At 38.3% G+C, this 14,890-nt stretch overlaps 1 protein-coding gene and 1 pseudogene across 1 annotated transcript; both read right to left on the bottom strand.

Annotated features, from left to right (window-relative positions):
* Positions 1–2,120: 2,120 nt before the first annotated feature.
* LOC113198980 (olfactory receptor 7G1-like) lies at positions 2,121–5,647 on the bottom strand. Its single transcript, XM_077796584.1, has 2 exons — positions 5,640–5,647; positions 2,121–3,081 (listed from the first exon to the last, which is right to left on the bottom strand). Exons 1-2 carry the CDS (start codon positions 5,645–5,647, stop codon positions 2,121–2,123), a joined length of 969 nt encoding a protein of 322 aa, XP_077652710.1.
* Positions 5,648–10,056: 4,409 nt separating this feature from the next.
* LOC113198979 (olfactory receptor 7G2-like) lies at positions 10,057–12,764 on the bottom strand (annotated as a pseudogene).
* Positions 12,765–14,890: the final 2,126 nt, after the last annotated feature.

Raw genomic sequence — 14,890 nt, forward strand, 5'->3', positions numbered from 1 at the left:
ACAGAGCATAACTTGATCAATTTTATTCTGCAGTTCCCTCCCTTTCCCCATCCCTCCTCCTGCCTCCTGCCTCCTGAATTCTCTTTATCTACTCCACTGATCTCTCTTATATTTTCATGTAACTGCCCACCACACTTTTCTCCTTATTTTTCTGTAGCTTTCACGTATGAGAGAAAACATTTGACCCTTGACTTTCTGGGTCTCACTTATTTTATTTACCCTGTGGTTCTCCTATTAATTTATCAGCAAATGCCATTACTTCCTTTTTATGACTTAAACACCATTGTGTGTATATACCACATTTTCTTCTCTATTAATCTGTGGACAGACAAAATTGGCCTGATTCCATAATTCGGCTATTGTGAATCACACATCTATAAGCACTGATGTGTCTATATCATGATAGTATGTTGATCTTAGTTTTTTTGGATAAATACTGTGGGTTACAATAGCTGGGTCATATGGTGGTTCCATTCCTAGTCTTTCAAGGAATTCCCATATTGCTTTCCAAATTGGTTGAACTAATTTGCAGTCACACCAACAATATGTGAGTGTACTTTTCCCTCCACATTCTCACGAGCATTTTTTATTATTTAAATTCTTGATGATTGCCATTCTAACTGGGTATTGAGAATTATATTGATTAGAGGTGGTGAGAATGGCCATCCTTGTCTTAGTCCTGATTTTAAAGAGAATACTTAGTGACTCAGTGAGATCTGTCTCTTAATAAAATATGAAATAGGGCTGGGGATGTGACTCAGTGGTCGAGTGCCCCTGAGTTCAATCCCCAGTATAAACAAACAAACAAACAAACCTCAATCGAATGTATTCCCAGTGGGCTAGATAAATTGAAAGAGAGAATATCAGGGATTAAAGAAAAGGTAAATGATCTATGACTTCGGACAGTATTGAACACAGAAAAGCAACTTTGATAAAATGATATGGGGATCTCTGGGAAAACGTTAGAAGACAAAATGCCTGAATCATAGGATTAAATGAGGGATTTGAGTTACATGCTAATGACATAGAATACCTACTCAGTGAGAAAATAGAAAATTTTCCAAATCCTGGACATGATGAAAAATCTTGAAGAAATTGATTAATTTTTGGACATGTATGACCTACCAGATGGAACAAAGAGGACAGAAAAGCATAAATAGGGGAATAACATATAATGATCTTGAACCAGTAATATAATGTTTCCCCACCAAAAAAAGCCCAGGACCGAACAGACTCACTATAGAATTTCTCCAGATTTTAAAGGAAGAACTAATATCAATGCTTCACTATTCCATAAAATAGAAAGAAAATGAAGTCTTCCAAATTCATATTAAGAATCCAGTGTTACCCTGCTACCAAAATCTCATTAAGTATACAACAAAGAAAAAAATGGCCCCAAATACTTAATGAACATAGATATAAAAGCCCTCAATAAAATGATTGCTAATTGAATTCAACCTCACGTTAATTAAGAAGATCATACACTGTGCTCAATTTTGTTTCATTCCAAGGATGTAAGATTGATTTCAAATATGCAAATCAATATATATAATATATATTTTTTAAAAAGAGAGAGAGACAGAGAGAGAGAATTTTTAATATTTATTTTAGTTTTCAGCAGACACACATCTTTATTTGTATGTGGTACTGAGGATCGAACCCAGGTTGCACGCATGCCAGGCGAGTGCGCTTCTGCTTTAGCCACATCCTCAGCCCCAATATATATAATATATTTATAAGTAGAATCTGGAATAAAAACCCGATGATTATCTCAAGAGATTCAGAAAAAAAAACTGCTGAAAAAGAAATCAGGAAACCTATCCCATTCACAGTATTCTCAAAAATATAAAACCCTTGGGAATAAATCTAAGCAAGAATGTGAAATTTCTCCACATAAAAGTGCTTTAGGAGCTGGGGTTGTGGCTCTGTGGTAGAGCGCCTGCCTAAGATGGATGAGGCCCTGGGTTGGAGCCTCAGCACCACATAAAAACAAATCAACTTCAAATAAATAAAGGTTAAATTCTTTTTTTAAAAGTGCTTTATCTCATAAGGAAATACTTAAAAGTTTTACAGAAGAGTGCTAAATAGATATTTAGATACATCCTGGAAACTTGGTTTGATTATGGTGAAAAACACCTTAAAAATGTTGTCCTACAAAATATTTTTCCCCAAACCTCCTTCATGTCCCTGTTCCTCAGGCTGTAGATAAAGGGGTTCAGCATAGGAGGGACCACAGAGTACATCATTGAAGCCACTGCTGTCTTCCTGGATGACTCAGTCACCGAGCTAAGGTATACACCAAAACCTGTGCCATAGAACAGGGAGACCACTAAGAGGTGAGACCCACAGGTGGAAAAGGCTTTATATTTTCTTCCAGCTGATGGCATTCTCAACAGACAAGAGACAATTTGAGCATAAGAAAAAATAATCCCAAAGAGAGCACTACCACCCAATATGACAGAGAAAAAATAAATCAAAATATGATTGATGAGGGTATCAGAACAGGCAGGTTTAATGACTTGAGAAAGTTCACAGAAGAAGTCAGGGATCTCCAGGTCTGTGCAGAAGGACAGTCGCAGCACCATCAGAGTGTGCAGCAGGGCATCCACAGTGCTGAGGAAGAGGGAGATCAGAAGCAGCATCACACAGAGGGAAGGATTCATGATGATGGTGTACATCAGGGGGTGACAAATGGCCACATAGCGGTCATAGGCCATTGCTGTGAGGAGACAATTTTCCAAGACAAGAAAAACCAAGAAAAAGAAGACCTGGGAGAGGCAGCCTGTGTAGGAGACGCTCCGACTCTGGGCTTGGATGTTCACCAGCATCTTGGGGATGGTGATTGTGCTCAAGCAGATGTCAGTCAAGGACAGGTTGGAGAGGAAGAAGTACATGGGGGTGTGGAGGTGGGAGTCAGAGCTGATGGCCAGGATGATGAGCAGGTTCCCAAGCACTGTGACCAGGTACATGGACAGCAAGAGGCTGAAGAGAAGCAGCTGCAGTGTCGGATCATCTGTCAGTTCCAGGAGCAGGAATTCTGAAACAGCTGTTTGGTTTCTGGGTTTGGTGTCACTGATGAATCTGATGTAAAAGATGGGTGACAGGACAACACAATCCTTAGTGCAGGGTCACAGCATTAGGAGCATCACCTAGGAACTTGTTAGAAATCTGATTGCCTGCACACACTCCATTCTTACTGACAACAAGCTCCAGGTGGGGGACCCCAATGAGCAAGGTGAATATTGAAATCCTTTCTTCTGCTTATCCCTCCTTCCCTGCTTCCCTCACCTTTGTCATTGGACACACTAATTCACCCCAAATTTAAGTGAGCACAAACCCATTTACACTGTGCTATGACATAGAGATGGCTCTTTTCATTCAGAACAATGTTGCGCCTTCAAACAAACAGAAATACATAAATACAATCATGAAGTATGCCCCATATCAGCTTTCTTAGGGAAGTTTTTCCACTAAGGTTGTAGGTGGCCAATGATTAAAAGAAACAGAAATAACTAAATAGGAAAAAAAAGGAATGAAAAAAATATAAGCTCTTAAAAAGGAATAGAAAGTAGCAAGAATCTGATGCTTAGAAAGTAGGGACATTCCGAATAGCATTAGCATGAGACATTCTAACAGGAATGTCACTGGAGAATCTGACCGAGTGGCCTTCAGCACATCAGTCACTTGGGGTAATTCTTAGGCTCACACACTCTGAATGAAATTAAGACTCCAACACTTGCTTTGTAAATAGAAATGAATTCTTCATCTCTTTAAATAGCCCCAATATTCTCGTTGCTATCACCGGGCCTGTCATACAACTCACAGAGTTGTTACAATGAGGAGAGATGGACAGACCCAAGTGGGCCAGCACTCACACAGCACCTGGGGCCCTCACCATGACATTTCCTATTGGCACATTTTCTGTGTTACAACACACGCATCTGGCATGTTTCCTGACTAGGAGGGAAGTTGTCAGTGGGACAAATTGAGACAAGAGGACAGACAAAACATCCCTGGAATTATAACTGCAAATTTGAAGGGCAGCATATTTGATGTTAATTTCCTCATGGGAGTCTTGGTCATGTTCAGAGGAAAGGAAGTCAATAGTCATCGCTTCACGATTCATTCTGCATGGACATGGTACAATTAAAATGATTTGAATGAAGAAAACACATTAGATTATGAATCAGTATAAGCATTGAAAAGTTACAAGAGAGTAAACATTTCATGATACATAGGGCGATTCATGAAAAAAAATATTTACTTATCAAACCTGTTTGGGGATGTTTTGTCTATTGTAGATTTTTCTAGCACAACAAAAAGTATTAAAAATAACAACAAAGAACTGAGTAGCCACCAGTCAACATTATCAAATTCACACCCTTCTCCACTTTCCCTTTAGGCCTTATCATTGCACGAAAGAAAACATGTGTACCGTGTATGTAAAGGCATGTGCTCATACAATCATATTCTTTTCATTCCCCAGGGTAACCAGTTATAAGTTAACTAGTGCATATATGTGATGCCCTTATGGTTTTTATTGTATTGTATACTACTTTTCCACAGCAATTGTACACACACAAAGGTCTATATTACAAGCATCATATTGTTCATGTCATTTACAACTGACTTTCTTGTGTGATTTTTAAAAATTACTGTTGAGGGGCTGGGGATGTGGCTCAAGTGGTAGCGAGCTCGCCTGGCATGTGTGCGGTCCAGGTTCGATCCTCAGCACCACATACAAACAAAGATGTTGTGTCCGCCGAAAACTAAAAAATAAATATTAAAAATCTCTCTCTCTCTCTCTCTCTCTCTCTCTCTCTCTCTCTCTCTCTTTAAAAAATTACTGTTGATAATTTCATTAACTTTAACTACCACAGAGTGTTCTGCTCTGTTATTACATCTCAACTTATTTCTGTTTTCTGCCCGCCTGATGTTATACAGTTTCCTTTTACCCTACATATACAGATGGATGCATATAAAATAAAAAATGCACAAGGAAAAATGTGTTGGTCTTGCTTCTGAGAAGAGATGACAAAATATGGTGAAATATGTAATGATACCTTCAGTACATATCATTTTTAATTAAAAATGATTAAACTGATAATAATGGAGTTATTATTTGTGAGTTCTGGGAAAGGGTGAATGCAGTATATTTTAAACTATGATTATACACTCTCTGTTGCTGTCACAATTAAAAATAGTCTATTGCTGTCACAATTAAAAATAGTCAAGTAGAGAAGGGAAATCGCTTACTGGGTCTGCCTAGGTCTCTGCATCCTTCCCCAAAGTCCTCACAGCCAGTAAACAGAGATGACACCCAAGTTGTTCTGCAAAACAATGTGGGACAGGTGATAGAAAGATAAGGTAAAGTTGACTGACACACCTCCCCTCCTCCACCCAAAGGACACAAGAAAATGCCGGAGAATTGGTTACATCCATCCTTTTTGAAAATGGAAGGTTTATTCTGAAGAGGAAAATGGTACTTGTCATTATATAGACAGAGAAAACCACCAGATTGAGAGCTGTGTTGAATCAGTTTACAAGGTACCAAGGATCACGTCACAATGGTGTCAGACAGCCAGGCTCAGAACCCCCTGGGAGACTTGGTCTGGATCATCCTCAGTTATTTTCCTCACAGCGGCATCATCAGGATCAAACTGTACTCAACTCCTGCTTCCTTCCCATTGCCTAAGGGACTTCAGGTTACCTGGCTGGCATCATTGTGCAGTGATCATGGTCATCTCCCCTGGATGGTGGATGGACACAGAAGATCTGTCCTCAGGAAGGCAGAGGGGCAGAGTGAGACTCTGAGCTCAAGCCAAATAGATGAATTCTGAGGGGATTCCCAGCTCTTGTTTCCTGACTGGTCACAGGGAATTTGCAGTTTCTGCATCCCTGAGGACTCAGTGTCCAAAGCTCCTTATTAGACAAAAGCCATTATTGTTATTTGGATCCTATGGCACTGTAAATCCTTAAAGGCCAAGACTCTACAAACAGAATTCATTATGGCTGAGTCCCTCGCTCTGCAAAACCAAATGACTCATCCACTTCTCACCGCCTGCCTCTCTCAGCCACGTTTCACATACTCACACACATGCGCATACCACCCTTCTCTAACTTTATCCCAGTCTTGGTTTTTTTTTTTTGCCTCAGTAGAAGCAGTGGCCTCTCTAAATCCTGATTGTAGTTTTATTATGGAAGTATTTTATATGTGGGAGTACACAACATATTTCTAAATACAGCTAAGATAATGTAAAAATGCAAGCACTCAAACTTTCTCTAAGAATCACTGAATGTTTCCTGAGCCTTAATCTTCATTCTGGACATTAGATTCATCAGATTCCATCTGCAATCTGTAGCTCATTTTGACTGTTATTGATACAGACATATGGGTTGATGCTTTCTAGAACTTCATAACTGTGTTTTTAATTTTCATCAAAATTTTCATCACAATCCAAGTGCCTGGTTACATTTTATTTCACATAAAGATAAATAAATAAGTACAACCCATGAAATTGGGACTCTTGGTTTTTTATAGAGTTATAGGACATTACATCAAGGGCAATGCAGTTTATCCTTCCCCCAAGTAAACACAGATTTCAACCATGGTTAGGAGAAGACCCGTCTCCATGTTAAAACTAAATTACAAAATTTCATCTTTAAATAGTTCAATATTTTCACAGGTTTATCATACATTTCACTCCTTGTTAAATCTTTCTATATGAGCTTCTTTTTAAATCAATGGTGCTTGACTATACTATTTGATAAAGGCCCAAGACAAGATGGCATTATTATGTCAGTCTATACCTTCTTATCCCCATTAATTTCAAACACATGAAATAATCAGTGAAGTTTAAATAAAATAGCTCGTTCTCATATCACAACATATAAGTTTTTCTCCATACCCCCCAAAAATGAATTCAAACACAAAGAGTGGTTGCGATTATCAAGGGGCTCAAAGAATTTATAGCCATATGGATAAAATGTTACTGCCTCCATGTAACAGGGCTAAACATTCTAGAAGAGATTAGGTGCTTGAAGCCTGGGGCTTCAAGTGGGACTTCAATATTTGGAAAATGTGGGCAAACTGAAATTGTTGAACTGTCTTGGGTTATAAACATGACTTAAGACAGCTGAAGATTTCAGAAAATCTACCGAGAAGCAAGTGAACTGTGCTACCTGCTGCCTTCATGGCTGGCCATTTTTGTACATTTAAAATGGCAAGCAGAGGAATCATTAAAGTTAACATAGGGCAAGAGAAGTAATTGATAATTGGTGAAAATCTCTGAGAACCTTTGTTATTAGAAAAAAGTAAAGTCACAGACAGAAATAAGGGGGAACTCATTCCCACTCACGTAAGATCTGCAAATCAAAATTTAAGCAGAGAAGAAAGTAATTCTGAAATAGTATCTTAATCTATTCCATGCTGCTATTACAGAATAGCACAGACCAGGTAATTTTTAAGAAGAACAGGAATATCTTGTCTCACAGTTCTGGGTGACATGAGTTTAAATTCAAGGCTACAGGAAGTTTAGAGTCTGGCTAAGGGTCCTGTCTCTGCTTACAAGCTGGTGCCTTGAATACGGCATCCTGCAGAAGACACCAATGTGTTCTCACATGGAAACACAGCACATGAAGACAAACCCCCACCCCGAAAGCCCTTTGTATGGCATCATTGATCTTTTGATGAGGGCAGACCTCTCTTGGCCTAAGCACCTCTAAGGTCCCCAGTTCTCAAAACTACTACAATGACAATTGCATTTCAATGTGACCTTTGAAAGGACAAACTTTCAAAGTACCGCACAGAGAATCACCAAATGACTAATTAGTACCTAATCATCCCATCAGTATTCTAATGGAATGATTTACAGGCTCACCCAGATTGTCAAGGATAAGCTACCCCTCCTCAAAGATGATTTACCTATGCAACAGTTACCCTTCTGTCATTTAAGCTAAGGGCACAAGTGAGAGAATTAGAACTCAGACATCCCATTTTGAGTGACATAATTCAATTCATGAAAGAGATGTCATCTGATTGACTAAATGGAAATCTTATTATCAACTGACCCAGTGAAGGACGCTCAGGTTTCTCTCTCTGAGAATCAAATCTAGGGTGACACCTGAATCTGCTGCAACCACCTGGTGTCCCTGGAAGAGCAAGTCCTAGGAAGACCCACATCATGGTAGACTGAATGACACTCTGCTCCCAATTCAGGTACTTGCCCTAACTCTGAGATTCTCATAATGAGGTTATCATGTGGCAAGTTCTCCTTGGTTTTCACCAATCACCAGTCTCTTCAGTATAAACTCTCTATAGTGTTTGAGCACATTAGAATCAGGCTTCCTTTTTATTGGAACCTGAAGTGTCCTCATTGACAAAGTTCAAATATCTTAATTAGCTCAGTATGATAGATGCTAATATTACCCTCAGAAGAATGTGATCAACTAGTGACTGGTCCCAATAATTATTAAATTTTGTACAAAATGTGGCTCCCGTTCTGCACTTTGAGCCTATCCTGGGGTTCAATGGATGAGACCCAAGACCTGCAATGAGTACAGAAGCCAGCCTCCAGATATGACAACAGCCTCTTTGGCCTTCTTCTGACCTATCCACCCTCTACTACATTCCCTCCTCTGAGACTGATCCATAAAAACATCCCTAAGACTTACCAGAATATAGAACAAATCCTCCCCCTCAAAAAAAAAATCCAATTTTAAAATGTACAAAAGACATGACTAGATATTTCTCAAAGAATATATACATATAAACAACAACTGCATGAAAAACGTGTTCTTTTTCACTAGTCATCAGGGAAACCCAAATCAAAACCATATAGAGATGTTATTTTTACCCCAGAATGATTATGATTTCACAGACAATAAATAACGAGTGTTTGTGAGGACGCAGAAAACAAGGAACTCTTATACACTGTTGGGGGAACTGTCACCATCACAACGATTATAGAATACAGTGTGCAACTTCCTTAAAAAACTGTAAATAGAAAATCCACACAATTCGGCAATCTCACTACTGGCTGTGCATCCAGAGGTGATTTTATCGGTACATACAAGAGACATCACATTCCCTGAATATTGCAACACTCTTCACAGTAGCCAAGACAGAAATCAAATGAGGTGCCAGTCATGGGTGAGTGGAGAAAGGAAGTGGAATACAGAGTGCAGTATTATTCAGACATTAAAAAGTGGTTTCTGTCATTTGCAGCAGCATGAATGGAACCAGAAGATTCTAGGTGAAAAGAAGTCAGGCACAGAAGGAAAATGCCACACATTCTCACTTACATGTGTGTGCTAATGCTAGTCTCACAGGAGGAGAGAGCAGAGAGTGGTTACCAGAGCTTCAGAAGATGTGGAAGGAAGGGGAAGGTCAACAGGTACAGAGTACAGTGGGATGAGAGAAATGACTTCTGATGTTCTATGGTGACGTAGAATAACTATGGTTGACAACAACTGATAGATATTTCAAAATGAAAGATTCTGAATTTTCCCAACAAAAAGAAATAATAAATATTTGAAAACAAAATATTTGAGGTGGTTGATATACCATTTCACCTAATCTGTTTATAATCACACTAAAGTCTATAAAAATGTGTGATTGCTATGTGTCAAGAAAAAATTATATACAAATACTTTATATCACTAAAGTCACTAAAACTAGAACACCTAGCTCAGCCTCTATCTAACTCTATGACCTGAACAAAGAAATAGAGTTTAAAGAGTTGAAACCATTTGTCAAACCTCACAGATCTAGAAAGAAAAGCAAAGTTAGGCAATTAACCCAAGATGGCATATATAATTTTTATTTCATCTGGTCATTTGACAAAAAAGAATCAGGCATTCTGGCTCATCAGTTTTCCTGTCACTTTATCTTACTCTAAAATCCGTCCTATCTTTACCCCGTATACAGATTGCAGAATCACATCGGTTATACATCCACTTTTTTACATATTGCCATACTAGTGTCTGATGTGTTCTGTGAAAATGGGAGTTCATAACCCACTTGAATCAAATGTGTGAAATATGATATGTCAAGAACTACGTAATGTTTTGAACAACCAATAATAAAAATAAAATAAAATAAAAATCCATCCTATCAAAGAGCTTCCTCAAGGCCTCCTTCATGTCCCTGTTCCTCAGGCTGTAGATAAAGGGGTTCAGCATCTGAGGGACCACAGAGTACATCACTGAAGCCACTGCACTCTTCCTGGGGGAGCCAGTCACTACAGAGCTAATGTACACCCCAAAACCTGTCCCATAGAACAGGGAGACAACAGAAAGGTGAGACCCACAGGTGGAAAAGGCTTTATACCTACCTCTTACTGGTGGGATTTTCAAAACAAAGGAGACAATTTGAATACAAGAGAAAATTATTCCAGGGAGAGGAATTCCACCAAATAGGACAGCTGCAACATATACCAGGAGGTTATTGGCGAGGGTGTCAGAACAGGCCAGCCTGATGACCTGGGCGAGTTCACAGAAGAAGTGGGGGATCTCCAAGGCTGTGCAGAAGGACAGCCGTAGGACCATCAGACTGAGCAGCAGGGCATTCACAAGGCTAATGACCAGGAAAAATAAAATCAGCAGACCACAGAGGCCGGCATTCATGATGACTGTATAGCTCAGAGGGTGACAAATGGCCATGTAGTGGTAATAGGCCATTGCTGCAAGAAGACAGTTTTCCGAGCCTGCAAAATTGAAAACAAAGGAGGTCTAGGAGGGACATCCTGGGTAGGTGATGCTTGATCTGGGCTGTGGGTGTAGCTCAGTAGTACAGCACATGCCTGAGATTCAGTCCCAAGCATTCCCCACAACACACACACACACACACACACACACACACACACACACACACACAAGTAAAAACATTTTGAAAACAAGCAAGAGAGTCTTACAAAAGAGATGGAGATGTTGCACAATCAACTTCGGGCAATTTCATTGGATTCAGAATAATTGAATGATGTTTTATTTTTCTTTTTTATTGAGTTTTATTAGAGCATTATAATTATACATAATATTGAGGTTCATTGTGATTTTTCTGTGTATGTGGTGCTGGGATTAAACCCAGAGCCTTGTGCATGCAAGGCAAGCACTCTACCAGCTGAGCTATATCCTCAGCCTTCATTGAGATATATTTTATAGGAACAGAGTATAATTTTGTCAGTTTTGTTCTCCAGCATCTCTGATCATGTACTTGAATGTTCACCAGCAACTTTGTGTGCTTGTAATTATCTGAATCACAAAAACATTCTATTAGGAATATAAATTGGTTCTATTTCTTAGGAAAGCACTTTGGAACTACCCAAAAGAGAGGAAAGTCTCCAAAATACAAAACAACGCCACTCCAAGAGTAAGACTCTTGCTTATTTCCAGCAGGGGACACGTGCAAGATTATTCAAATATGTTAATTCATAATAGTCAAAAATTTGGACTATAGCTCAGTAGTAGTATTTGTAGAGCATGTACAAGGCCCTGGGTCTGATCCACAGCACCATATTTTCAAAATCCACAAAGAGAAGAAAACTAGCCACTGAAATTTGCATCAACAGCAAACAAGATAACTGTATTTAAAAAATATTTTTAGTTATAGATGGACACAATACTGCTTTTTTAATGTATTTTTATGTGGTGCTGAGAATTGAATCCAATGACTCAGACATGGTAGGCAAGTGCTCTACCACTGAGCCACAACCCCAGCTTAGGATGAACATGTTTTAACATATACAATGTAAAACTATATTCCATTCAAAGAAATTAACTCGTGTCTCAATGAACAACAAGTTTGAATCTCAAAACACAATGATACAAAAACAATCATAAACAGAATTCATACACAAAGATTAAAGTCTTTAGTTCAAAGTGAGGCAATTTCTTTAGTAAAACTATCTCATAAATGTTGAAAGGTTACATGCAAGCATGAAAAATATGTGCAATTGAGGGCTGGGGTGCAGCTCAGTGGTAGAGCACTGACCCAGCATTCATGAGGCCTGGGATTCAATCCACAGCACCCCACGCAAAGGAAAGAAAGAATGAAAGAGAGAGAAAAACAATCAGAACTATTATATTCGTGTACAAATATGTCCCAGTGAATGTCATCATGGTGTATAACTACAATCCACTAACAAAAACCTTTTTAAAACAAGCAAATGACTCCCACAAAAATGATAGGGATGATGCACAATGAACTATGGGCAATTTCATAAGACTCAGAGTAATTTAACAATGCTTTACTTCTCTTTTTATTCAGTTTGATTGGTGCATTATAATTATATATAATATTGGGATTCATGGTAGTATATTTTAGAAGAACTTAATATAATTTGCTCAGTTTTGTTTCCAAGTATATACCCTTTTGATACGTTCCTTCCTTTCCCTGACCCCAACTTCTTCTCTTCTTTTCCACTATTCTCCTAAAGAATATTTTTTAAATAATGAAAAGAAAATTCAGCAAAACTATTAATATTAGAGACCACAAAGAAATATGAGTGGAGAACTCTCCAAAAATACTCCATGATTCCTCTTAATCCATTGATTTGCATGTATGTTTTTATTATACTACAACAATTTTTAAGCTACTGATAAGTTTTACATACCAAATATATAATGTATGAACAAGCAAATTGAAACCAGGGTCTTTTATGTTGCATATTATGAATACATTGTCCTGTTCTTGAAATATTAATTTCTATATGCTCCGACTTGAAACAGTATCAGAATATCACAGAAAACTTACTTACAAAGCACATACTTGCAACAATCCCCCAAAGATTCAAACTTAGTACTTTGGGCCGGGGGGCGGGGGGGGGGATGCCTATGAACCTGCAGTGTGCATGTACTCCTCAGGTGACTCTCCCCCACAGGTGCTCTGTAGACTGAAAACCTCTACACTTGAAGATATCATGGAATCCAGGCTTGGAGCTGTCCAAGGATGGTGGTGCTGAACACTTTTCCTTTGCCCAAACACCAGCTCTGCCCCAGGCTCTCAGGTTCTCCTGTAAGAATTCATTGTTTACCATTGAAAGCAGTTCTAAGAGGAAAATTCATTGCTTGGAGTGCATTCCTTAAAAAAAGAAAAAACCAACAAATAAATGATCTCATACTTCATCTCAAAATCCTAGAAAAAGAAGAGCAAAACAATAGCAAAAGAAGTAGAAGGCAAGAAATAGTTAAAATCAGAGCTGAAATTAATGAAATCGAAACAAAAGAAACAATTGAAAAAAATTGACAAAACTAAAAGTTGGTTCTTTGAAAAAATAAATAAAATTGACAGACCCTTAGCCATGCTAACGAAGAGAAGAAGAGAGAGAACTCAAATTACCAGCATACGGGATGAAAGAGGCAATATCACAACAGACACTTCAGAAATACAGAAGATAATCAGAAATTATTTTGAATCCTTATACTCCAATAAAATAGAGGATAGTGAAGGCATTGATAAATTTCTTAAGTCATATAATCTGCCCATATTGAGTCAGGAGGATATAGACAACCTAAACAGACCAATATCAATTGAGGAAATAGAAGAAACCATCAAAAGATTACCATCTAAGAAAAGCCCAGGACCGGACGGGTATACAGCAGAGTTTTACAAAACCTTTAAAGAGGAACTAATACCAATACTTTTCAAGCTATTTCAGGAAATAGAAAAAGAGGGAGAACTACCAAATTCATTCTACGAGGCTAACATCACCCTGATTCCGAAACCAGACAAAGACACTTCAAAGAAAGAAAACTACAGACCAATATCTCTAATGAACCTAGATGCAAAAATCCTCAATAAAATTCTGGCGAATCGGATTCAAAAACATATCAAAAAAATTGTGCACCATGATCAAGTAGGATTCATCCCTGGTATGCAAGGTTGGTTCAATATACGGAAATCAATAAATGTTATTCACCACATCAATAGACTTAAAAATAAGAACCATATGATCATCTCGATAGATGCGGAAAAAGCATTCGACAAAGTACAGCATCCCTTTATGTTCGAAACTCTTGAAAAACTAGGGATAACAGGATCATACCTCAACATTGTAAAAGCAATTTATGCTAAGCCTCAGGCTAGCATCATTCTGAATGGAGAAAAATTGAAGGCATTCCCTCTAAGATCTGGAACAAGACAGGGATGCCCTCTTTCCCACTTCTGTTCAACATAGTTCTCGAAACACTGGCCAGAGCAATTAGACAGACGAAAGAAATTAAAGGCATAAAAATAGGAAAAGAAGAACTTAAATTATCACTATTTGCAGATGACATGATTCTATACCTAACAGACCCAAAAGGGTCTACAAAGAAACTATTAGAGATAATAAATGAATTCAGCAAAGTGGCAGGTTATAAAATCAACACGCATAAATCAAAGGCATTCCTGTATATCAGCGACAAATCCTCTGAAATGGAAACGAGGACAACCACGCCGTTCACAATATCCTCAAAAAGAATAAAATACTTGGGAATCAACCTAACAAAAGAGGTGAAAGACTTATACAATGAAAACTACAGAACCCTAAAAAGAGAAATTGAAGAAGACCTTAGAAGATGGAAAAACATACCCTGTTCATGGATAGGCAGAACTAACATCATCAAAATGGCGATATTACCAAAAGTTCTCTATAGGTTTAATGCAATGCCAATCAAAATCCCAACGGCATTTCTTGTAGAAATGGAGAAAGCAATCATGAAATTCATATGGAAGAATAAAAGACACAGAATAGCAAAAACAATACTAAGCAGGAAGTGTGAATCAGGTGGTATAGCGATTCCAGATCTCAAACTATACTACAGAGCAATAGTAACAAAAACAGCATGGTACTGGTACCAAAACAGGCGGGTGGACCAATGGTACAGAATAGAGGACACAGAAACCAACCCA

This window comes from Urocitellus parryii, chromosome 3 (genome assembly GCF_045843805.1).
Source record: "Urocitellus parryii isolate mUroPar1 chromosome 3, mUroPar1.hap1, whole genome shotgun sequence".
Taxonomy (NCBI): Eukaryota; Metazoa; Chordata; class Mammalia; order Rodentia; family Sciuridae; genus Urocitellus; species Urocitellus parryii.